Source organism: Salmo salar, chromosome 12, assembly GCF_965601325.2.
Source record: "Salmo salar chromosome 12, fSalSal1, whole genome shotgun sequence".
Classification (NCBI taxonomy): domain Eukaryota; kingdom Metazoa; phylum Chordata; class Actinopteri; order Salmoniformes; family Salmonidae; genus Salmo; species Salmo salar.
Genome location: NC_138302.1, coordinates 36101581 through 36127763, shown reverse-complemented (window position 1 = coordinate 36127763; position 26183 = coordinate 36101581). Strand labels below are relative to the sequence as shown.

General features: G+C 43.2%; 1 protein-coding gene across 4 annotated transcripts in view; it reads left to right on the top strand.

Moving 5' to 3' along the window:
- Positions 1-722: 722 nt before the first annotated feature.
- The window catches only part of LOC106564848 (sprouty-related, EVH1 domain-containing protein 2), a 32963-nt gene continuing 7502 nt past the window's right edge, over positions 723-26183 (top strand). The window contains exons 1-4 of one of the 4 annotated variants that reach the window (XM_014131305.3): positions 723-1128; positions 17588-17765; positions 18143-18365; positions 18580-18644. In XM_014131305.3, the coding sequence (XP_013986780.3) occupies positions 1103-1128; positions 17588-17765; positions 18143-18365; positions 18580-18644 (492 nt within the window). In that variant the 5' untranslated portion in view covers positions 723-1102. The remainder of the gene's footprint in view (positions 1129-17587; positions 17766-18142; positions 18366-18579; positions 18645-26183) is intronic. The other 3 variants (XM_014131307.3, XM_014131308.3, XM_014131309.3) reach the window with 3 other exon arrangements.

The following is a 26183-nucleotide window of genomic DNA, read 5'->3' as shown; positions in this document are numbered from 1 at the left end:
GATGGCTGTTTAATCTGATGGCTCATCTCATATGTATATACTGTATTTTATACCATCTATTGCATCTTGCCTATGCCGCTCTGTCATTGCTCATCCATATATTTATATGTACAGTATATATTATTTTTCCTTTACTCAGATTTGTGTGTATTAGGTAGTTTTTGTGGAATAGATATTGCTGCACTGTCGGAACTAAAAGCACAAGCATTTCGCTACACTCACAAAAACATCTGCTAACCATGTGTATGTGACCAATAAAATTTGATTTTATATATATATATATTTTTCTCATCACGTATTGTCAGTGAATGACAGATGTGTTTGGCAAATAATTGATGATGGTGAAAAATATGTTGTATTCCAGTAATTTCAGCTGTTATGAATGCATGATAATCATTATTGAGGTATTCAGGTTACTCACTAGTTCATAAATAGGCTACATTAGGTATCATTAAACCTGTATCCACATCTTCATAATATACCAGCACTACTTGAAAATGTAACTAGGAGGCACCTATGATAAAGTACAGGCCAAACTGTGATGTAAATGTAATGTACTGAAAGTGACCTTATTGGGTGAAACAGTAGAAATAGGGAAACACATACATCATCATTTCTTATAGCCAAATAGTCCACTGGTAGCTTTGGACATCCCTAAAAATTCTATAAAATCTGCAGTCCTTCGGGTCTGACGTCATCGTTTCCGCAAGCCCCCCTCCACTTCCAGTGTCGGCGGCGTTGGCTTCTACCTACAGAATCCAACATGGAGTAACCAGAGATGGGGCTCGTACGGGGCCATCCTCACCGACATCAACGCACGATTTTAATTACCGCATTTCAGCATGGGGCGCGACGGGATTAAATCGGTGGAGGTATTCCAAAGGGATTTACTCTCTTGTGGATGCGCTCGAATAATTGTAGTAAAGCGCTGAGAGACGAAGAAGAGAAGCGAGAAATAACGCAAACAAACTGAAAAAACGCTCGGAAAACTAAGCTACTGCTGTTAGTGTGTGATCGAGGGGTTGGACGAGAAGGGAAAGATAAAATGAAGACACCACATTACGTACCCTCGGTGGGATATTATTGTAGGTGAAACGAAAAAATGACCGAGGAAACACACCCAGACGAGTGAGTAGCCTATAACGTTAGCTACTTCACAAAAGTAGTCTTAATTCTTAATTTGCATGTTATAAATACTCTAATTATACCCATGTTATGTATGTCTGTTGATGGGATACTGAGATGGATGAGGAGAGTGGACCTAAAGTTTTTTCCCCCAAGTTGAAAATGCTTTGTTACAATGTAACGTTAGTGGACAGAGGAGCGGGATGGTTAGGCCCCCTCGCCCTCCTGAACGACTTCAGTCTTGAAAGAGGGAGGACGAGGGGAGGGGTTGGATCGGAAACATTTTGTAAAGGGTTTACAGTGAATCGTTTCAACTGCACTTCATATCACCGTTTGCCATGCACATAACACGGTAGAATTTATAACAACATTGTATGTTGACCACAATGTAAATGATGTGGGAGCACGGTCACGGAAAAGTAGCTTTCGTTTGCACCGTGACGCTGTTGGCTAGAAAGTCTTTCTTTGTGGGGGACTGATATGCCATATCCGCCATTTCTTTTCGTGAATCGCTCTAATTTGCATACTGTCCTTCATTCATAAAAATACCAACGGCAAAGGCCGAGAGGGTGCGCGCAGCGTTGATAGAGTAGTCGCGAATATTTCATCATTTTCTAAGTACGATGAAATATGAATGTCTAGTTGGAAAGATAATCCAGTTGATTCAGTCCAGTACCGAATGATAGTCAACATTTCCGTCCTAAAGTGTTTTATTTTATTACAAGTACCTTGTACATTACATTAGGCTATTTGGTTGGTTGTAACATTTTTTTTTCTCCCTCTATTTCTAGGGGTCAACCCGTTTTCACACATGCCATTTTCTCATGTAAAAGTTCATTCCGTCTTACTTATAGGCATACACACTTTCTTTTCAAAATAGATATCCTATTGTAGCCTACATATAGCTTCCTCAGTGAAGGAAGGAGGAGGACCATCCTATTCATTGAATTTCATAAAAATAGTGAAACATTTAAAAAGTTATAATTTTTAGATAAAACTATAGGTACTAAATATTCACATTTCACCAAATAGTAGTCTGCCATTTTTTTACTTTGAGTACTTGCATGATTGTTTTTCAAGTACTCAAGTACTCAAAAGAAAAAAAATATAATTTTAGAACATTTATCTATATGCCACCAATGCATAATTTATCATAACCATTACAAATAACACATCCTAATTGCTAAAATACCCCGTCAATAAAAAAAAGTGCAATTTTAAACGTAATTAATTGAAACAGTAATTTCACCTGGTTATATTATATCGTGGAACACAATCTTTAAAATGTTAGTAGCCTCAGCAGTGGCGTTTGCTTGTAGAATCCTATGGCGGTGCAATGGATATTTTTTTTTCTCAGTGATTATTATTTATTTTTTACCAGGCTCGATTTTGTGAATTGAAAAACAATTTTTTTTTTGTGTTACAAACACAAATCTGTCTTTTTTTTTTCTTTTTTTTCTCGATATGCATGCATTCGATTTAGTTGGCCTAGGCTTAATGATTCTGATGAAAATATGCAATTTCTATTTATCAATCTGTTTTTCATATTTTCAGTGTGGAACCTGTCTCTGTTTAGGGGGGGTTATAGCATAACCAATTCTAAATGGCACTAGCAGTTCGCAAAGTAGTGTCGTCACTAGTTGCCACAGTCATAAACCCCGCCTATTTCTACAATTTCTCTTCTTTATATCTTATTTAAACCTAACGTTAACCACACTGCTAACCTTATGCCTAACCTTAAAATAAGACCAAAAAGCTAGTTTTTGTTTTCATACAGTTTTACAGTATAGCCAATTTTGACTTTGTGGCTGTGGTAACTAGTAACAACTGCAAAGTAGCCTGAGTGGAAATTAGACGGGACACAATTATTCCAAAACAGCAGCTTGTTGTTGGAACACGTATTTCCTTCAGTCAACCAGTCCATTTCGAATTGTGATAAAACGATCGTCATTTGGCAAGGAATATAGCTTGTGTATCCCATCAGTTAGATACGTTTTTATTTCTAAAGGCCTAGCACGAGGTTGTGAAATACTCAGCATGCATGTGGGAAAGGGAATTTAGGGAGAACTGTTTGATACATTTGAATTTTGTCATTTAGCAGACATTCTTATCCACAGCGACTTACAGTAGTTAGTAGGCCTACATCATTTTTCATACTGGTTCCCTGTGGGAATCGAACCAATAACCCTAGCATTGCAAGCGCCATGCTCTACCACATGAGTCACACGGGACCGCTTTGTTTCGTTTTTGTTGTGCCCCTGCAAATGCATATGTACAATTGGAACACGAGTCAAAGCAAATTAATGCTGTCTTCAAAGACGACCGAGTTTCGACCAAATATTTTTTACAGTATTTGAAAAACGTGATATCTGGTTAAAGATAGGTTTGATGTAAGTTCGAGTACTCGATTACTCATATCCATCCCTACCAAATAACTGATTAAAACACACTGTTTGCAATGGTCTGCAGTAGCCTCAACAGTACCCTCTAGGGTAGCACCATGGTGTAGCCGGAGAACAGCTAGCTTCCGTCCTCCTCTGGGTACATTGACTTCAATACAAAACCTGGGAGGCTCATGGCTCTCACACTCTTACATAGACTTATACAGTAACCCTAACCATAGCTATATTTTGTTGTAATTTTTCTTCTTAGTTTACCATTCACTTACTTAGCTAATGTATCAAATTTAGGCGGTATTGAATGTGTCACTTTTGATTACTCCAATTTGTCTCTCAACCTGTGCACCCACAGTATAAACTTTAATTTGTAGGCAAGGTTGTAGCAACCTCATGATGGGTATAAATTCGATTATCATGTAGTAGCCAAAACCTATTGATGTTACACTGAGCTGGGTGAATGGAATATGAATGACAGTCATCCATGCTGTAGGGTGAATTCAGGAAGAAGTGGGACACTTTTTGCATTTCTGTCTTCTGTAACCTCTTTCGATGTCTATCCAACATATTAGCCCAACAAATGATACAATGGTCATCCCTAATATTACAATAGTCATCCCTAATGATACAATAGTCATCCCTAATATTAAATGGCACTGACCACCACTGGCCTCCACGTTCTATAAGGCATATGTTCTTGGGTGTAGAGTACACCTTGGAGGTTTGGCAATAAAGGTTCTGTTGCTCATAGCTTTATGTCCTTTATCCTGCGTGTAGAGATTTGGCAATAACCTATGACCTGAAGGAGTAGGCTATCTTTTCTTATAATGATTTATGGTACACTCACACCCCTATAGGTAAACACATGTCTCAGATGGTAATGTAAAGGGAAATCGAATAGTTTGAGCTTGTGAAACATTTACCCCGAACTGAAAGTGCTAAAAGAAGCAGGTTACTTCAATCCATAACCGTTGGCGTTGACATTTCTTAAGCAATTGAACATCATTGAAAGGTGGGAATGTTGGAACAAAGTCGTCTTGGCAACTTTTCATGTGTGCACAAAAGGATACGTGGGATGCTCAAGTTCTCGAATGATATCACAAGTTTAAGTACCCTCGAGCAACAGGCCAGAGTAGTTACACAACAGTGTTCCTGCAAATTCCAGCTACATACAGTACACAACTGTTAAAGACTGTTTTATTGTATGTCTCCAAATGGCTAATAGTGGTCCAATTTTATTGGTCTAAGTGCAATAAAACTCAGCTGTACTATTCTAGACAGCAAGTTTGTGAGGTGTTGCCTTGCCTTGCATTCCCCCAATCCATGTGCACGTCTCCCCTCCCCGTTTCCGGAGGTTGGGTTGGCTAGTTGTATTGATCAGAGTAATGACGCCCCAGAACTGGCAAACTCTGAGCTGTCAATAGTGCCACTGAGGAGAGAAAATGACATTGAGGAAAGGTCAACACAACTCTCCCCAGCTTCGCAGCCCCATTACTGCCCTGGATCGATTTCATATCAACCCTCCCCTTCCATGAGCTGGGCCGGCAGGGTTCAGCTCAACTACGGCAAAATGAAGCAGAGACGAGATGAAACTATTGGAGCCAAATAGTTGCTGTTAGTGATGTCATTTTTCCCTCTACCGAAATGTTGTTTGAACGTCAAAGAGATACCTCATTGCCATAGACAATAAGCCTATCACCAATGACACGAAGCTTGTCATTACATGAATAATACTGCACTAGACACTCTCTTTCATTCTAAGGTATCGATCCTGACTCAAACTGCTCCAAACTTTGAGGGACTCGAACGAACGGGGCCAACCTGTACACTACAAAAACCATTGGGGCTTATTGCCTAGTGATTGGGAAGTCACGGGGCAGAGATGGTGTTGGCCTGTAGCCCAAATGGCAATGTGACATGTCTAATGGAAGATGGATTTCCTTTACTTCAGTTCAATAGTGGCATCGCACGGGTCCACATTCTGCCTCTATCGACTTCGCCACACAGACATGCTCACGTTTCGGATATCTGTCGACAGGGGAGCGCATGTGAAAGCACCGCACAAGGTCACAGAGTGTCCTTTTCCTTTCGCCCCCCCCCCCGGTTTGGTTGACTTGGTTAAAGAGCATAGCCCCTCTCTTTGTGACGACGAGGGAACTCATTCTCAATGTTTGGCAGTGACCAAGTGAAACACCATCTGCTCCATCTCTCTGCTGAAAGGGGAACTGAGATCTGACCATTTTGTACGGGGATGGTGCCATAAGCATGTGGGGAGTTTGCATACGTTTTCCCTGGTGTCAGTGGACCACCTGAGGCAACAGTGTGCTCGAACGGCTGAACCCGGACGTCCAGCCAATGGGCCTTTGGCGTAAAGTTTGCTTTAGCAGCGTCACCCGTTGCTGGTGAACGCTTTGACATGACTAGTTTTGCAGATATTAGATTTGGGCATGTAAAAGGAAGTTCAGTTTACTGTCGCAAAGAACTAGTTATATTCCCAGTTATTCCCATCCCAATGTACAGTCCAGTTGCCCCAATGGAGGTTTAAAAAGACTGTCCCAAAAAATCACACACTACAAAAACTCAAGACGCTTCTGTTAGAAGTGTAGTCTACAACTTCAAGACACAAACTTATGCAGTAGAAAATGGTCACTAACATACTCAGTCTTGATGCCCCATTGAGGACCAGTTAAAACTACCAACGGGTTCCTTAGCTAATAGATGATTGTATTTTATGTGATTGTGTGCGTGTGCGTGTTGTGTGTTTTGGGGGTTTATAAGCAGGCGAGGTAAGATTAGCCAAGCTTTATCACATCCTTTTCTTATCAGCGAAAGGGTGCAGAGGTCGGAACAATTTGAGCAGATTATTCTTTTATTTTTTTATCCTGTGTGGCAGTTTGTTTTATTTTATTTATTTTGGCAGTAGGTTTGGCGATGTGGTTATGGAACAGCTGCTTAAGTAACATTTACGTACAGAAATGTAACTATCTTTCGGCATGCAACATTTAGAAGTGCTGTTGAACTACAGTACCAGTCAAGTTTGGACACCTACTCATTCAAGGGTTTTTCTTTATTTTTTACTATTTTCTACATTATAGAATAATAGTGAAGACATCAAAACTATGAAGTAACACATGTGGAATCATGTAGTAAAGAAGTATCTCCTGTTCCGTGGCGGTGTGTGTCTGGAGTATATTAATAAAGTGTGTTGCTGCACTCAGTCTGTAGTGCCACCACTAGGCATGTGGTCTGTAGTGCCACCACTAGGCATGTGGTCTGTAGTGCCACCACTAGGCATGTGGTCTGTAGTGCCACCACTAGGCATGTGGTCTGTAGTGCCACCACTAGGCATGTGGTCTGTAGTGCCACAGATTACATGCCTTTCATTTTCTATCCAATTTCAGCTGCCAGCCATACTGTGACATCTTCATTCTGAATTTAGTATACCTTCCATATAAAGGTCCCCGTAAATACTAGAGCATACTATACTAATCGGAGATGTGTAGGGAGAGGAATGTTGGATGGTAAAGGGGAGAAATTGTGGTGTAGATAATGGAGGGGGCGGGGCGAACGGTTGACGTGGGGTCACACATGCATATGTATTTATGTTAAGAAGAAAAAAAGATGAACACTGACTTTTATTATAGTTGTAGTTTGCCAACCTTATGCCCAATCCACAAAGTGTGTGTGTACACACTACCGTTCAAAAGTTTGGGGAAACTTAGAAATGTCCTTGTTTTTGAAAGAAAAGCAATTATTTTTTGTCCATTTAAATAACATCAAATTGATCAGAAATACAGTGAAGACATTGTTAATGTAAACTATTGTAGCTGGAAACAGCAGATTTTTTATGGAATATCTACATAGGCGTACAGAGGCCCATTATCAGCAACCATCACTCCTGTGTTCCAATGGCACGTTGTTAGCTAATCCATGTATATCATTTTAAAAGGCTAATTGATCATTAGAAAACCCTTTTGCAATTATGTTAGCATAGCTGAAAACTGTTGTGCTGATTTAAAGAAGCAATCAAACTGGCCTTCTTTAGACTAGTTGAGTATCTGGAGCGTCAGCATTTGTGGGTTCGATTACAGGCTCAAACTGAGCAAGAGGACAAGTACATTAGTGTGTCTAGTTTGAGATACAGACGCCTCACAAGTCCTCAACTGGCAGCTTCATTAAATAGTACCCGCAAAACACCAGTCTCAACGTCAACAGTGAAGAGGTGATGCCGGGATGCTGAGTTGCAAAGAAAAAGCTGTATCTCAGACTGGCCAATAAAAAGAAAAGATTAAGATGGGCAAAAGAACACACACTGGACAGAGGAAGTCTACCTAGAAGGCCAGCATCCCAGAGTCGCCTCTTCACTGTTGACGTTGAGACTGGTGTTTTGCGGGTACTTTTGAACGGATGTGTATGTGTGTGTATATACAGTACCAATTAAAAGTTTGGACACACCTACTCATTCAAGTGTGTCTTAATTTTTACAATTTTTACATTATAGAATAATAGGGAAGACATAAACTATGAAATAACACATGGAATCATGTAGTAGCCATCCTTTGCCTTGATAACAGCTTTGCACACTCTTGGCACTCTCTCAACCAGCTTCACCTGGAATGCTGAACTCTGGGTCTTACTTTCCTGTGGTGGTCCTCATGAGAGCCAGTTTTATCAGAGCGCTAGATTGTTTTTGCGACTGCACTTGAAGAAACTTTCAAAGTTCTTGACATTTTCCGGATTGACTGACCTTCATGTCTTAAAGTAATGATGGACTGTCATTTCTCTTTGCTTATTTGAGCAGTTCTTGCCATAATATGGACTTAGCGCTATTTGGTAAAAGACCATCTACTGTATACCCACCCCTACCTTGTCACAACACAAATGATTGGCTCAAAAGTATTAAGAAGGAAAGAAATTCCACAAATTAAACTTTTAACAAGGCACACCTGTTAATTGAAATGAAATTCATTCCAGGTGACAACCTCATGAAGCTGGTTGAGATAATGCCAAGAGTGTGCAAAGCTGTCATCAAGGCAGAGGGTGGTTATTTTGAAGAATCTCAAATCTAAATATATTTTATGTTTAACACTTTTTTTGGTCACTACATGATTCCATATGTGTTATTTCCTAGTTTATGTCTTCACAATTATTCTACAATGTAGAAAATAGTCAAAATAAAGAAAAACCCTTGAATGAGTAGGTGTGTCCAAACTTGATGTAGCAGCCCACATTTCTTTCCGCGCCAACGGGAAAACCAGAACGAACGCACTCTGCCTCTTCCAATCTGAGCCATATTGACAGCGCTCTGACCTAATGAGAATGGGTGGGCACCAAGGGTGGCCAATCATACACTACATGGTCAAAAGTATATGGTCACCCCTTCAAATGAGTGGATTCTGATATTTCAGCCACACCTGTTACTCACAGGTGTAAACAATTGAGCACACAGCCATGCAATCTCCATAGACAAACATTGGCAGTAGAATGGCCCGTACCGAAGAGCTGAGTGACGTTCAACATGGCACTGTCATAGGATGCCACCTTTCCAAAAAGTGGAAACACCTAGGAGCAACAACGGCTCAGCCGTGAAATGGTAAGCCACACAAGCTCACAGAACGGGACTGAAGTGGTGAAGGGCGTAATGCGTTAAAATCGTCTGTCTTCAGTTGCAACACTCACTACCGAGTTCCAAACTGCCTCTGGAAGCAACGTCAGCACAAGAATTGTTCGTCATGAAATGGGTTTCCATGGCCGAGCAGCCGCACACAAGCCTAAGAACACCATGCGCAATGCCAAGCATCGGCTTGTAAAGCTTGCCACCATTGGACTCTGGAGCAGTGGAAACGCGTTCTCTGGAGTGATGAATCACGTTTCACCATCTGGCAGTCCAGCGGACAAATCTGGGTTTGGCGGATGCCAGAAGAACGCCACCTGCCTAAATTCATAGTGCCAAGTGTAAAGTTTGGTGGAGGAGGAATAATGTTCTGGGGCTGTTTTTCATGGTTCAGGCTAGGCCTTTTAGTTCCAGTGAAGGGAAATCTTAATGCTACGGCGTACAGTGACTTTCTAGACGATTCTGTGCTTCCAACTTTATGGCAAGAATTTGAGGAAGGCCCTTTCCTGATTCAGCATGACAATGCCCCGATGCACAAAGTGAGGTCTGTGCAGAAATGGTTTGTCGAGATCGTTGTGGAAGAACGTGACTGGACTGCACAGAGCCCTGACCTCAACTCCATCAAACACCTTTGGGATGAATTGGAACTCCGAATGCGAGCCAGGCCTAATTGCCCAACATCAGTGTGCCGACCTCACTAATGCTTTTGTGGCTGAATGGAACTGAGTACCCGCAGCAATGTTCCAACATCTAGTGGAAAGCCTTCCCAGAAGAGTGGAGGCTGTTATAGCAGCAAAGGGGGACCAACTCCATATTAATGCCCATGATTTTGGAATGAGATGTGTTTCAGGTGGGGCTGGTGCCCCTCCTCGTACCGCCCCTGACTGAAATGAATGGGGAGGGGCGTGAATAGACAGCACGGCTAAGCGGAGGAGATGCAGTGTGTCTGAATAGGGTCAGACTAACACATTTGGGGCACCTACACTAAGCCAAAAATAAAAAATTTTTTAGGGAAAATATTGTTTTGTGGGGGTGGGGGCAACATCATGCATTTCAACACATTTTGCCAGGAGGCAGAGAAATTTGCAGTTTTATGCTACTCTACACATTTTGCCATAGCATACGTCATAAGCAATCTGGGGGGCCTCCGACCTCCAAGGGAATCGACCTGTTGAATATGTCATGTGTTGACATGTCCCCCCCAACCCCATGTGGCAATATCGCCTATGGCATGGAGAGTAAAGAGAAGATGCCACCATTAACATACAATAACTCTGTTCATTTCAGTTTTGGTGGGACTGGCCTATTTTCGGTTAGAATATGAATATGTAGGCCTTAACCCTACTTGTTTGTTAGGTTGATTTTTGATAGGGACAAATTATTCTATTTCATGTACAGTTGTCTATGAACTTCTGAGTCTTGACGGACCCATTGCTGCTTTGCTTTGTCTGGTTCATCAAGTAACAGAACAGCCTCTTCTCTACACCTCAAACGCAAGGAAAGTATCCCATGACTTTAACTTTGTTAGTGGCCAGCTCCTTGTAGAAAATCCTCATCACTAGATATGCTTGGGCCATTTCTGATGGCCTGTGATAGAGAAATAAGAGCTTGGAGGGGAAACTGATGAGCTGTCCTGAATGGGAGCTGTCAGAGAGGAAAAAGGAGAGGGAGAAAAAAATAAGAAAAAGGACTATCGATCACCTATGTTCCTATATTCTGAGCCGTGGATGACATCACCCCAGGTCTTTCACACCTACCTGTGGGTTGGGTTTGTACATTGTAAACCTTTGACCTCCTTTTATGAGCCTGACAAAGTTAGGACACCGGGCACACACTCCTGATAAGGAGTCCAGTCAGAGCTGAGTAATATTCAAACCACATATTCTTCTGACTTGCATGCTAGCGAGAGCCATGAATGTACATGTTCTTTGCTCGCTGCTTTATACAATGTGCACAAACCTTTTGCTGATAGGCGAGTTGTTCCAGTTGCTTCAATTTCCTTTTGGGCTCCTGTGTGCTAGAATAACTACCCCCGGTGTGTTTGGGTAGTGGTGGGCTTCTTAGGCCATGTTTCTCCCCTCACCCCTCCTTCTTGACGGATAAGGATGGAGTGTGCTGTGTGCCACTGCCGGCAAATGCGGAATGGCTGCCGGGAGATGACTCATGCTCAACTCACACACACACACTCTACACTCTCTCGCTCCGTCTCTCTCTCGCACACACACACACACAAGCGCCATCTGCTTGTCAAGGAGACTGAATCATACTGTATGTGGGGAAGCACTTTTGAGCAAACAGCCTGGAAGTCAGGCACGGCCGCTGCTGCTTCCACCATGGTCAGGTTGGTGATGGGGATGTTGTGTCGTCTCGCACACCGCGACCGTCTGCCGATGGAGACCATGAGGAATTTGTGACCGTGGCCGCGGGATGTAGGAGAGATGTCCGATTATAAAAGGCAAGCCGTCCGGTTTTGTATTTCCGCCGCTTCCCTGGTTTCTGTTAGCCATGTCTTTCTGTGTCTACTCTACAATGTCCTCCTCCTCGCTCATATTCTGTGTGGCTGTTGCTGGAAGGGCTGCTGCTCGTGACTACTGCGTGGTTAGGATAAGGTTTTGTTTTGGCTGTGGCGGAATAGGTTAGAGGAGCGAAGCAATGCTGCCACCTTTTACAGAGGAGATTTGGTGTTTCTGTAACGCCGGGGGCTCTCTCTGGCTTGTGCTCTCAGGGCTTTAGATGTGTCATCATAGAGTACATTCGTTGGCACTCTGCGAGATTGTTCTGGATCATCCATGTGGGATCCGTGTTCATGGATCTCAGGGAGACGGATCGTCAGCCTTGTTTTCCTTTACCCAGTTTATTGGTCAAAACTCGAAATGAATATTCATTGTGTTTGGAAGTGCCGCCAGGGTATCTGGGATAATCATATCGTGTGTGTGACAGAGAGAAGATGTGGGAGGGAGAGAGGGGTGACCTCTGCAGTGGGAGAGGAATTACTCCCCCTCTTTAGTATGTACTATCATGGCCGCTACATTCCAGGGGTGTCAACAAAACCCGAGCTTATCGTGCTCTGGGGGTGGGTGGGCTGTGGAGTCATCATCCCTCATATGATATCAAATACTGCCTGTCTGTCAGGATTTGACACAACAGTTTCCCTGTCTAGTGACTCACACCCAATTCACATGCACCTGTGTATCTGTCTGGGATTTTATATATAAAGGATTGCTGCTGATTAATTCATTTGTGTACCTTTTTGCATTTACGCTTTTAGCCAGGTGTCCTTATTTCTCTGGTGTGCATTTCTCATGCTTCTTGGCATGGTTTGTACATGTCTCTGAGTTGGGCCTAGCTTGTCTGAGGGTGTATGTGTGGGAGTGTTAGTGGAGGTGTATCATCACTCATGCTCTCTTCAAATGCCAGATGGACAGTTAGTTTACCATATTAAAAGCCATGGGCACATAGACATATTTCAACTGCTATGGATGGAAGATTCCTGCCTAATATATCGTCAAATAGCTAAATCTGAGGTAGTGTAATGTATATAATTGTGCTGTACCCGTGGTATAGCAACGCTGATTCTTACATGACTAGACTTGCCTCAGTATCCCTTTTGAAAGGCCCTGATGACTAGAAAGACAAATGTAATGAACTGGACTTGTTTATTTACAGGTGTCCTGGATGTGCATGACGAGTAGTGTAAGGGTGAGATTAGGGAAGTGACAGTTTGAAAAAAACTATGGAGATTTAGACGGCCATGACTTTTTGTAAAGCTGCGTCTTTCTGTGTTCTTCATATCTGGTTTCAGGCAGCCGCTTGAATAACTGATATTTGGTACCTTTTTCAGCAGCTTGACAATATCATTTTAAATACCATGTTATGCAAAGCCATACCACTGCTAATGGGCGTTCTTCTTTAAAGCTGTGTTAATTGGTGCTACTTTGTGTCCGTTCAAATATGGCAGAAGGTGAGGGGGTGATGCAGAGTGCGTTCGCGGACCAATTTCACAGCGCAGATGTACGTGTGACTCATCATTTTCAGGGGGGGGTTTTGTTCACGAATAAGGGGTTTCGTCCTGTGGCTGAATGCAAATATGTAAGTTTCATTTATATCAACCATTTTGTTTTGTTGTGTGTGCACTGCAAAGCAGATTCACAATTGTGACCTCATGTTTCAGCATGATAATCCACAGCCCCATGTTGCAAGGATCTGTACACAAATCCTGGAAGCTGAAAATGTCCTAGCTATTCCATGTCCTGCGTAGTCACCAGACATGTCACCCATTGAGCATGTTTGGGATGCCCTGGATTGACGTATGACAGCGTGTTCCAGTTCCCGCCAAAATCCAGCAACTTCGCACAGCCATTGAAGAGGAGTGGGACAGCATTCCACAACAGCCAGATCAACTCTATGTGAAGGAGATGTGTTGCGCTGCATGAAGCAAATAGTGGTCACACCAGATACTGACTGGTTTTCTGATCCACACCCCTACTTTATTTTTTATTTTTTTAAGAATACAGTATCTGTTACCAACAGATGCATATCTGTATTCCAGGTCATGTGAAATCCATAGATTAGGGCCTAATTAATTTATTTCAATTGACTGATTTCCTTATATGAACTATAACTCAGTAAAATCTTTGAAATTGTTGCATTTATATTTTTGTTAAAATATAAACACGACATGCAACAATTTTTGTGAGTTACAGTGCATATAAGGAAATCAGTCAATTTAAATACATTTATTAGCCCCATATCTATGGATTTCACATTAATCGGCAGGGGTGGGCCTGGGAGGGCATAGGACCCCCCCCCCCCCCCCCCCCCCACTTTTGCGCCAAGCCTGTCAGAATTAGTTTTCCCCACAAGGGATTTACTACAGACAGAAATACTCATCAGTTTCATCAGCTGTCTGGGTGGCTGGACCCAGACGATCCCGCAGGTGAAGAAGTCGGATGTGGAGGTCCTGGGCTAGCGTGGTTACAAGTGGTCTGTGGTTGTGAAGCCGGTTGGACGTACTGCCAAATTCTCTAAAACAACGTTGGACGCGGCTTATGGTAGAGAAATTAATATTCAATTCTCTACCATCTCTGGTGGACATTCCTGCAGTCAGCATGCCAATTGCACGTTCTCTCAACTTGAGACATCTGTGGTGTTGTGACAAAACTGCACATTTTAGAGTGGCCTTTTTATTGTCCCCAGCGCAAGGGGCACCTGTGTAATGATCATGCTGTTTAACTCTTTAGGGATAGGGGGCAGCATTGGGAAGTTTGGATGAAAAGCGTGCCCAGAGTAAACTGCCTGTTACTCAGGCCCAGAAGTCAGAATATGCAAAACACTCTAAAGTTTCCAAAACTGTTAAAATAATGTTTGAGTATAACAGAACTCATATGGCAAGTGAAAACCTGAGAAAAATCCAACCAGGAAGTGGGAATTCTGAGGTTTGATGTTTAAGTGAATGCCTATCGAATATCCAGTGTCTGTGGGGCCAGATTGCACTTCCTAAGGCTTCCACTAGATGTCAACAGTCTTTAGAAGTTGTTTCAGGCTTATAATGTGAAAGGGGAGCGAATAAGAGCACTCTAAGCAGATGGCCCAGGTGAAATCCTTTAGTTTAGTCACGTGCGTGGCCGTGAGCTCCGTTCCCTTTCCCCAACCAGACAGTATTGTCCGGTTGAAACATTATTGAATATTTATGATAAAAACACCCTAAGGATTGATTAGAAACATCGTTTGACATGTTTCTACGAACTCAAATGGAACTTTTTTGACATTTCGTCTAGACTTTGTGCCTGCACTTTGTGCATTTGGATTACTGGACTAAACGCGCGAACAAAAAGGAGGTATTTGGACATAAAGATTAACTTTCTCGAACAAAACGAACATTTATTGTCTAACATGGAGACCTGGGAGTGCCATCAGATGAAGATCATCAAAGGTAAGTGATTATTTTTAATGTTATTTCTGACTTTTGTGACACCTCTCCTTGGTTGGAAAATGGCTGTATGGTTTTTGTGGCTAGGCGCTGACCTAACATAATCGCATGGTGTGCTTTCACCGTAAAGCCTTTTTGAAATCGGACACAGCGGCTGGATTAACAAGAAGTGTATCTTTAATCATATGTATAACACTTGTATCTTATATCAATGTTTATGATTAGTATTTCTGTAATTTGATGTGGCTCTCTGCATTTTCACCGGATGTTTGTTTGAGACAATGCATTTCTGAACATAACGCCAATTTCAAATGAGGTTTTTGGACATAAAGATTAACTTTATCGAACAAAACAAACATTTATTGTCTAACATGGAGTCCTGGGAGTGCCACCAGATGACCATCAAAGGTTAGTGATTAATTTTAACGCTATTTCTGACTTTTGTGACACCTCCCCTTCTTTGGAAATTGGCTGTATGGTTTTTTGTGGCTAGGCGCTGACCTAACATAATCGCATGGTGTGCTTTCACCGTAAAGCCATTTTGAAATCAGACACTGTGGTTGGATTAAAGAGAAGTTTATCTTTAAAATGGTGTATAATAGTTGTATGTTTGAGGAATTTTAATTATAAGATTTCTGTTTGAATTTGGCGCCCTGCAATTTCACTGGCTGTAGGCCAGGTGTTCCGCTAGTGGAACCCCCTTCCCAGAAAGGTTAATCCGCTTCTTGATATGCCACAGTTGCCAGATGGATGGATTATTTTAGCAAAGGAGAAATGCTCACATAACAGCAACGTGCACAAATTTGTTTACACAATTTGAGAGAAATAAGCTTTTTGTGCGTAAGGAACATTTCTGGGATCTTTTGTTTCAGCTAATGAAACCTGAAATATACATGTTGTGCATGTATATCAGTCAAAAGTTTGGACAGGGTTTTTCTTTATTTTTACTATTTTCTACATTGTAGAATAATAGTGAAGACATCAAAACTATGAAATGACACATGAAATCATGTAGTAACCAATAAAGTGTTAAACAAAATCAAAATATATTTGAGATTCTTCAAAGTAGCCACCCTTTGCCTTGATAACAGCTTTGCACACTCTTGGCTTTCTCTCAACCAGCTTCATGAGGTAGTCACCTGGAATGCATTTCAATTAACAGGTGTGCCTTGTTAAAAGTTTAATTTGGAGAATTTCTTTCCTTAATGCGTTTGAGACAATTAGTTGTGACAAGATAGGAGTGGTATACAGAAGACAGCCCTATTTGGTAAAAGACCAAGTCCATATTATAGCAAGAACAGCTCAAATAAGCAAAGAGAAACCACAGTCCATCGTCACTTTAAGACATGAAGGTCAGTCAATCCGGAAGTTTCTTCAAGTGCAGTCGCAAAAACCATCAAGCGCTATGATGAAACTGACTCTCATGAGGACCACCACAGGAAAGGAAGAGCCAGAGTTACCTCTGCTGCAGAGGATAAGTTCATTAAAGTTACCCGCCTCAGAAATTGCAGCCCAAAGAAATGCTTCAGAGTTCAAGTAACAGACAAATCTCAACATCAACTGTTAAGAGGAGACTGCGTGAATCAGGCCTTCGTGGTTGAATTGCTGCAAAGAAACCACTACTTCTTATTGCTGCAAAGACACCAATAAGAAGAAGAGACTTGCTTGGGCCAAAACACGTGCAATGGACATAAGACTCGTGGAAATCTGTCCTTTGGTCTGATGAGTCCAAATGTACGATTTTTGATTCCAACCGCCGTGTCTTTGTGAGATGCAGAGTAGGTGAACTGATGATCTCCGCATGTGTGGTTCCCCCCCGTGAAGCATGGAGGTGGTGGTGTGGGGGTGCTTTGCTGGTGACACTGTCAGTGATTTATTTAGAATTCAAGGCACACTTAACCAGCATGGCTACCACAATATTCTGCAGCCATATGCCATCCCATCTGGTTTGTGCTTAGTGGGACTATCATTTGTTTTTCAACAGGACAATTACCCAACACACCTCCAGGCTGTGTAAGGGCTATTTGGCCAAGGAGAGTGATGGAGTGCTGCATCAGATGACCTGGCCTCCACAATCACCCGACCTCAACCCAATTGAGATGGTTTGGGATGAATTGGACCACAGAGTGAAGGAAAAGCAGCCAACAAGTGCTCAGCTTATATGGGAACTCCTTGCAGACTGTTGGAAAAATTCCTCATGAAGCTGGTTGAGAGAATGCCAAGAGTGTCAAGAATGCCAAGGCTAAACTAAAATATATTTGGATTTGTTTAACACTTTTTTTGATTACTGTATGATTCCATAAGTGTTATTTCATAGCTTTGATGTCTTCAATGTTACTCTACAATGTAGAAGTAAAAATAAAAACCCTTGAATGAGTAGGTGTGTCAACTTTTGACTGGCACGTGTGTGTAATATATATATATATATTTATATATTTATTTTTGGTGTATATAAAAGCACCTGCTCTACATCCTCATTTCTAACTGACTGACCCCAACTTTCCCCCTCTCTCAACCATACAGTGACAGCTACATTGTGCGCGTCAAAGCGGTGGTCATGACCCGGGACGACTCGAGTGGCGGCTGGCTGGCCCAGGACGGTGGATGCCTCAGCCGTGTGGGCGTGTGCAAGGTGCTGTCGGCTGAGCTGCTGGGCCGAAGCAGCTTCCTCATCCACGGCGAGCGCCTCAAAGACAAACAGGTAAAGCCCCTGCTGGCACTCAGACTCAAATCCTGAATCGTTACAGTAACAATTAGCTCACTAGCTTCCGAAGTAAGAAGTGTCGTTGGTAACGTGGGATCGAATCCCGTCCAGGGCAGATAAGGGTTGATTCTGTCACACGCATTTAGAATGTATTCACAAATCCTTAATTGTCACCAATTAACGTTTTTCATGTTACCCAAATGTGTTTGTCAGATATCGATCCTCAGCTTTTTCCCCTCTGTTTCTCTTTCTGTTCCTTTATAGATAATTCAGGTATTAGAATCAGTGTGGGCTTGTAAAAAGAGGCTTGCACTTTCAGCATACTTTGTTAGGAGCATTGTTTATAGTCCATTCAAACGTGTGCCGCCTCCCAGGTGATTTTGGAATGCTTCCTGAAGAAGGATCTGGTGTACACCAAGGCCACGCCCACATTTCACCACTGGAAAGTGGACAACAAGAAGTGTGGCTTGACGTTCCAGAGCCCGGCCGATGCACGCGCCTTTGACCGCGGGGTCAGGAAAGCCATGGAGGACCTGACGGAAGGTACGGGAGGGGAAGGCGAAGACTATGAGGGCTGTATCTCAATGCTCTTGAATGGTATACGTCCCTTTCCTTTATAGCCACCGATTGCTGAAAGAGGTGGATAGGCAACCACCATGTTGGTTTAACTTATCAAATGCGTTTAGATTATCATAGCAAGAAAAGGAAGATGTTTGATGCTATGGGAATGTGGAAGTCCAACTAAAGTGGTTCAGCCTCCTGCGCTTCAGGTTACTCACTATTGGCTTGTTCTGCCATCTTTGTTTTCCAGGATCTACCACCTCTTCTTTGACCATCCAGAACGAGGCCGAGTTGGGTGACGACGATGTTTTCACCGTGAGTCCTTCCCCTTGTTCCTCTATTGTAGTTTCAAACACCAGCAAGTTCAGGGACATAGTAAACACTTGAGAGAATCTAAGTTTGTCTGTTTTGGTTAGGGTCAGGTTTTTAGTCCCACCCAAAACTCTGGGCTTCATATCAATAAAGATGGTATGTTTCCCATCTATGGTCATGGCTGTCCACTTGCATGTTGGACTCCATATTGTTCCCGTCTACAAGATCACCTAGTCTGTGATTGGTCGGGCTTCTCGCTCGCCTTCACTTATAGTCCCTTTTTTTCTTTTTTGAAGTGCGTGTGAAGATTTCAGTTATTTTAGTTTGGCCCATTTCGGGAAGAGATGGCCCTTTGTTTTTGAGCAGGAGATGGCTGGTGTGATAGTAACAGGCGGCTGGTGGGGTGGAGGGAGAGTAGGAGGAGGAAGAGAGAGGAGGGGTGAGGGGTAGGTATCCTGTAGTGTTTTGACCAGACTCCGCCGCCGCTTGGCATTTGGTTTGTCGCCGTCACAGGAGATGAGGAGCAGCAGGCAGGGGTCGCGAGGTCTCTTCCTGCCCACCCCCCTTCCCTCCTCCCACTCCCCACCCCCCCTTCCCTCCTCCCACTCCCCACCCCCCCTTCCCTCCTCCCACTCCCCACCCCCCCTTCCCTCCTCCCACTCCCCCTCTAAAACTATCATTAGCAGCTGCTTCCTAGCAAACTGCCTCTGTGATTTAACACCATGGGAGGGGGGGGGGAGACTGAGAGAAGGAAACGCCTTGTGTTGTCTCTCTCTCTTCCCTCATGTCTGGAGAGAGCTTGGGGTTTTTGGCCGGCCCTCTTGGAAGAGGGAGTTGGTGTGTGTGTGTGTGTGTGTGTGTGTGTGTGTGTGTGTGTGTGTGTGTTTTTGCACTGATGCTTCCTTCAGCTGTGTTTTGACTTGCCTCCGTTGTGGATTTCTGCAGATGGATGTTTTTGTTAGCAATTGTGGATGTTAAAAGAGCACGTTTCTGAAGCAAACGTCTAAATAAATAATTTAAAATGTTTGAGGTGATTAAACATGCTAATTTACTTGAGTGCAGAAGCTGTGAAACGGCATGTTGCTAGCATAGTTCAGTTTCCCAAAGCTACCAGCTTCGACACATTAGACAAGATGGGTCACTTCCATCTGTTTAAGAACAAGAAGGCCCGCACACTCTTCTAACTCCCAATTCTCCGCATTACTGCCAATGTTTCGATCCGAAACGGTTCTTATTCAGGTCAAACTAACAATCTGAGTGCTCACTTCCCAAAATATACACGTTTCACGTCACATGACCATTATGCGCGTGACGCATGGTGGGTGTGGAAACAATTCAATTCACTTTTGTGCACAATCAATCATAATTAATCAGAGGTACATATGGTCATAAAGGATTATCTACATATGTGTTCAAGTTAACCAAGGCAACAGTAAAAAAAGATTGTTGGAATACCCGCCAATATGACCATTACGCACAAGTGGCACGCAGGCCGTAGATATAATTTCAGTGACCTATTTCAAAAACAACTTGTGTATCTCTAATAATTTGATATCAATGAGATGGGCACATTAACTACTTACAGAACCTAATATATACAGTGCATTCAGAAAGTATTCAGACCCCTTCACTTTTTCCACATTGTTACATTACAGCCATATTCTAAAATGTATTAAATTACCCCCCCCCCCCCCCCCCCCCCCAATCTACACACAATACCCCATAATGACAAAACCAAAACAGGTTTTGAAACATTTTTGCTAATTTGTTATAAAAAAAAATATCACATTTACATAAGTATTCAGACCCCTTTACTCAGTACTTTCTTGAAGCACCTTTGGCAACAATTACACCCTGGAGTCTTCTTGGGTACGACGCTACAAGCTTGACACACCTGTATTTGGGGAGTTTCTCCCATTCTTCTCTGCAGATCCTCTCAAGCTCTGTCAGGTTGGATGGGTAGCGTCTCTGCACAGCTATTTTCAGGTCTCCAGAGATGTTCGATCGGGTTCAAGTCCGGGCTCTGGCTGGGCCACTCAAGGACGTTCAGAGACTTGTCCCGAAGCCAGTCCTGCGTTACCTTGGCTGTGCTTAGGTTAATTGTCCTTTTGGAAGGTTTCTAAAAACCTGTTTTTGCTTTGTCATTATGGGGTATTATGTGTAGATTGGGGGGGGGGGGGGGTGTAATTTAATACATTTTAGAATATGGCTGTAATGTAACAATGTGGAAAAAGTGAAGGGGTCTGAATACTTTCCAAATGCACTGTAGATAAATGTGCAAAAAAAATCCCAAGTGCCTTGTGTTCTAAAAATATATTTTCCATACGAGTACCCAAAGAAATCATGCGAGTACAGTCAAAACATTTCAAATACCCAGAGCTAGCTAGAATGTGGCCACCTCCGGCAGTTCACCAGAACACTGCCCTGAATGCCAGTTCAGTTCCTGGCATGGATAACATGAAAACCTCACACAACAAGGCATCAAAAGCATCGTTCCAGTAAGACATGCATGCATACATACATACATACATACATACATACATACATTTCTGCACAGCTATAACTGCAGTGTGTGTTGCTGTTATATCACAGGGTTTTGAATAGGCCTAATTTCCAGGGAGGAGAGAGCGAGGGAGATGTACATGAGTCATAGTGGTGCATCTGCAGTGGAGGCCTCTGCCTGGCAGCCTCCATCACAACTGCTACTGCTGCCTGACCCACTGTACTGTACCCAGCCTACACACAGTTAGCTAGCCTAGCGGACATGCTAATATGTTACTTATTTATCTAGCTAACACTTAAAGGGACACTGCAAGATTTTGCAATGTAGGTTGTTTTTCTACTTACCCAAAGTCTCTGCGTGCAGTTCGGAGATGATTTGAAGTAAGCATATCGTTAGCTTAGGGCAATGGCCGAAGGTGCATGAAGATGTCGGAATTCAGATATGACGTCACACTATCCACGGAGCTTTTAAACTACAGTGCGCAACATGGTTCAATGTGCCAATAAATCAGCACTTGTGAACTTTTTCAGTTTTTCATATTGCCAGTGTCTTGGAGCTTAAACTGGGATCATGTATACTGTGCTATATGACGATACAAAGAAAGAGTAGGCCCGCATAACAAAGAGCAATCTTGGTAAGCAAGACATTTGCAGTAAGTGCATGGATCTTTATACACCTTCGCCATTCCTGGAAGTCTCCCAGAACAGTAGGCAGCTCCTCTCAAAAGCATGGTAAAATATTTTTAGTCTTTTAGTCTTACAAAAACCTCTACAATAATATTTTATACATTTGTAAATTTGAATGATAATCATAAGATACGAGATTTTATCCACTTCCTCATTCTCTGTCCCGTTGTCGCATAGAGATGTATAGAGAGCAGAACATTTCTATCTTTACCATTATGGTATCGGTGAGCGCCATTGAGACAGATAAAACGTTGCGATCGCTGTAGATCTTTGACAACGGGAACGAGAATGACGTGGATAGAAGATCAGTCAAATTAACAAATTTACTATGAATAGCTTTGTAAGACCTTAAGCTTTGGAGTAGTTGGAAGGTCTATTTCCCTGCTTTTGAGAGGTGTTGGCTACTGTACCGGGAAACTTCCAGAAATTGCTCTAAGCTAACGATATGCTAACTTTAATCATTTCCAAACTGCACGCAGAGACATAATGGCTTTCAATGAGCTCGTCTGACTCTGGGTAAGTAGAAAAATGACCTACATTTTTAAATCTCGCCATGTCCCTTTAAGCTAGCAAACATGCTAACACATAACTAAGACATGCTAAAACGTGATGCTGACAAGATTACCAAGCCAAGAGAAAAAACACAACTAAAGAACATGACTAGGAAATGGTAAAGTACTACACTACTACTAACTGAGATGGGCCTTCACTGCTACACAACTTTATCCACTCAACATTAATAATAGCAACCTGATGATACTAGGCTAGTGAATCCGTCCATTGTAACTAATTTGCTTTCCTCTTGTCTGGCGTACTTTTATCCTAAATCTGATAGTAATGGGAAGTCCAGGTCCTTGCACTCGCTTCCCCTCTTTCTCTTCTTTTTTTACTCCTTCTCCCTTCCGATGGCATCAAAGAGGAAAAGGGCCTAGCGTGTCGTTTCCACAGGATGTCCAGTCAGAGGGAAGAGGGCCCGTCAGTAATCCGTCACTGCCTCCCTGTTTACATAGCTGGCCCTACTTAGAAAAAGCAGGTCCGCTCAAGGGAACACTCCAATTCGCCTCGCTTGCAGACACCCCCCCCCCCCCCCCCCCCTGTTTTTTTGGTTGTATTCTTTTGGAATCTAGCCCCATTCCCCCGTGGCCCAGAGAGCTAGCCTGAAGAGGGGGAAGGTCACATTGTATTAGATAGGATCTGTCTTTTTCGAAAAGCCTGAGGGAACTGAAGTCCCGGCACAGATGGAGGAGAGAGGACAATGACGAATGACCTTTATCCCCCCCCCCCCCCCCCCCCCCCCGGGGCACTAGAACAATATTAGTCAAGAGTAAATAACACACTCCCTTGGATGATGCAATGCTTCCTCCTCTTTTTGGAAGGTCCGGTGTGACTGGTGAGATTTGGAAAGACTGTTGGAATGTCTCCCTTTGGGGCTTGTGGGGGGGGGGGGGGGGGGGTGTTTAACAAGGGTGCAGGAGGCTCAAACGCCTCACACTGCGTGTGTGTTGTCTCACCTTTTTGGACATCAGGGTGTTTTTGAATGGGCTGCTGGTGACCAGACTGTCTACTCTGTAGTGTCTGAGGCTGAGGGTAGTTTTAGAATCGCCAGCTGCCGCGAGTTCCATTCCTGTGTCTGGTCTGGAGGCTAAATTGATAATTAGCTCAGCCACAAATACACCCCTCCCCCCTCCCCAACCACAGAAATCATTCCGAGCACAAGAACACACATGCACACACACTTACAAATATATCCCTTACATATGCGCACACACACAAACACACTCCCAATTAGACCCCGGCGCACACATCCCCCAACCGCCCCACAGTAATCACACACACACACACACACACACACACACACACACACACACACACACACACACACACACACACACACACACACACACAGCTCCTACCATTTGGCTTTCCTGTGCTGTAGGGCACAGTGGCTAGTAGCTGGCTTGTGTGTGCGCTTGTGCGTTTGTGTGTGTTGCTCTGTAATTACCTCAAAGGGCTCCTGCCCCCAACCAGATGCAGCCCCTTGCCTTAATCTCCAGTCTTTATTCACCTCCATTCACCCCCGAACCAAGAGATGATGAAAATCTCCAAACAAGGCAGAGGTATGCCTTTGAAATCAGAGGCTGCGCCACACACATCTCCCCCCAATCAACACGCCTGGTGGACTTCCGTGGCTTTTGTGATGAACATGGGCAATTTAGCCCTTTTACATTCCATTGGTCTTGCGCTCTTAGTGCTCAGGAGCATTTCTTTCTCCCTCTTTTTATTTTGTCCCCCTCAAGCCCCGCTGTTGGGAGTAAATATCTGAACAGGGTCTGTGTTTGTAATCATTTCCATCAGACAGGGGCTCCTAAAGAACATTTCTCAACCCTAACCAAGCTCTTGGCATCGCCCAAGGAAGGGATGCCACTTTTAGCTTTGGTCGGGCTCACTGAAGCCCTCTATAGCAAGTGGCTGGGGGTCCAATAAACTTTAGGACTAAGAAACCAGAAACCGTCCAAAGTGAATGGGAGTGGACTAGAGGTGGTGCTCTCATTTTGACATCATATGCCGTGGCCGGATTCCCCCTCGTCTGATTACCGCAGTCTAGCGGTCCTCTGGCACACGCCTTGGCTGCGCAGTGTTGTGGTAAGGAGAACTGGGGAACCAAGTTGGCTCAAAAGCGCACCGCCACATGAAAGAGGTGCCCCGCGCCGGCCTCAGCTGGTGACGCAATCGACCACACTTCTGGTCTTGCTCGACGCTAAAGGGGATGTAAGTCTCCTAGCTGGAATTAATTTAACCTACCCTCAATATAAAAGGGAGACTTCAGAACAGTTTTTCCCACTTTTGTTCTTGAAGGAATTATTTTTTGGGAGGCGTGGGGGGTTGTTGGTTAATTACATACAGAAGTAGGGAGATTATGACTCTGAGCCATGGCAGGCTTTTACCTTAGCAATGGCCCATTGAGCGTGTGCCATGTGCAGGTCGGTTTGTTGGTCTCTGTGTAAAGGGCCGATGGGAGTCTGCTTCCCGCATGGCTTATCATGCCCAATCAAGGGTGTCGTTATCTCCTACCCACTGGGGAAAAACTCCCCCCTCCTTCTGCATTTCCTGGGCCATTTGGACCATTGTAGTCACTTCAGACTAGCTGTCAGATTTTTTTTGCATTTCTTTGGCTCCAAAGTTTGTGGTATCGTTCATTACATTGCTAAGCCAAAACGTCTCAGTGTTTTGTGGAACATCTTTGGTCCACTAAGGCCAGACAAAATTGATTCACTGTTTAACGGTGAGCAATTTTTTTTATTATATGTATATGTACACACACACACACACACACACACACACACACACACACATACACACACAGTTGAAGTCGGAATTTTAAATACACTTAGGTTGGAGTCATTAAAACTCATTTTTCAACCACTCAACACATTTCTTGTTAACAAACTATAGTTTTGCCAAGTCGTTTAGGACATCTACTTTGTGCATGACACAAGTAATTTTTCCAACAATTGTTTACAGACAGATTATTTCACTTATAATTCACTGTATCACAATTCCAGTGGGTCAGAAGTTTACATGCACTAAGTTGACTGTGCCTTTAAATAGCTTAGAAAATTCCAGAAAATTGTCATAGCTTTAGAAGCTTCTGATAGGCTAATTAACATAATTTGGGTCAATTGGAGGTGTACCTGTGGATGTATTTCAAGGCCTACCTTCAAACTCAGTGCCTCTTTGCTTGACATCATGGGAAAATCAAAAGAAATCAGCCAAGACCTCATAAAAAAATTGTAGACCTCCACAAGTCTGGTTCATTCCTGGGAGCTATTTCCAAACGCCTGAAGGTACCACTTTCATCTGTAGAAACAATAGTACACAAGTATAAACACCATGGGACCACGCAGCCGTCATACCGCTCAGGAAGGAGATGCGTTCTGTCTCCTAGAGATTAACGTACTCGGTGCGAAAAGTGCAAATCAATCCCAGAACAACAGCAAAGGACCTTGTGAAGATGCTGGAGGAAACGGTACAAAAGTATCTATGTCCACAGTAAAACGAGTCCTATATCGACATAACCTGAAAGGTCTCTCAGCAAGGAAGTAGCCATTGCTATAAAACCGCCATAAAAAAGCCAGACTATGGTTTGCAACTGTACATGGGGACAAAGATCGTACTTTTTGGCGAAATATCCCCTGGTCTGATGAAACAAAAATAGAACTGTTTGGCCATAATCACCATCATTATGTTTGGAGGAAAAAGGGGGAGGCTTGCAAGCCGAAGAACACCATCCCAACCGTGAAGCACGGGGGTGGCAGCATCATGTTGTGGGGGTGCTTTGCTGCAGGAGGAACT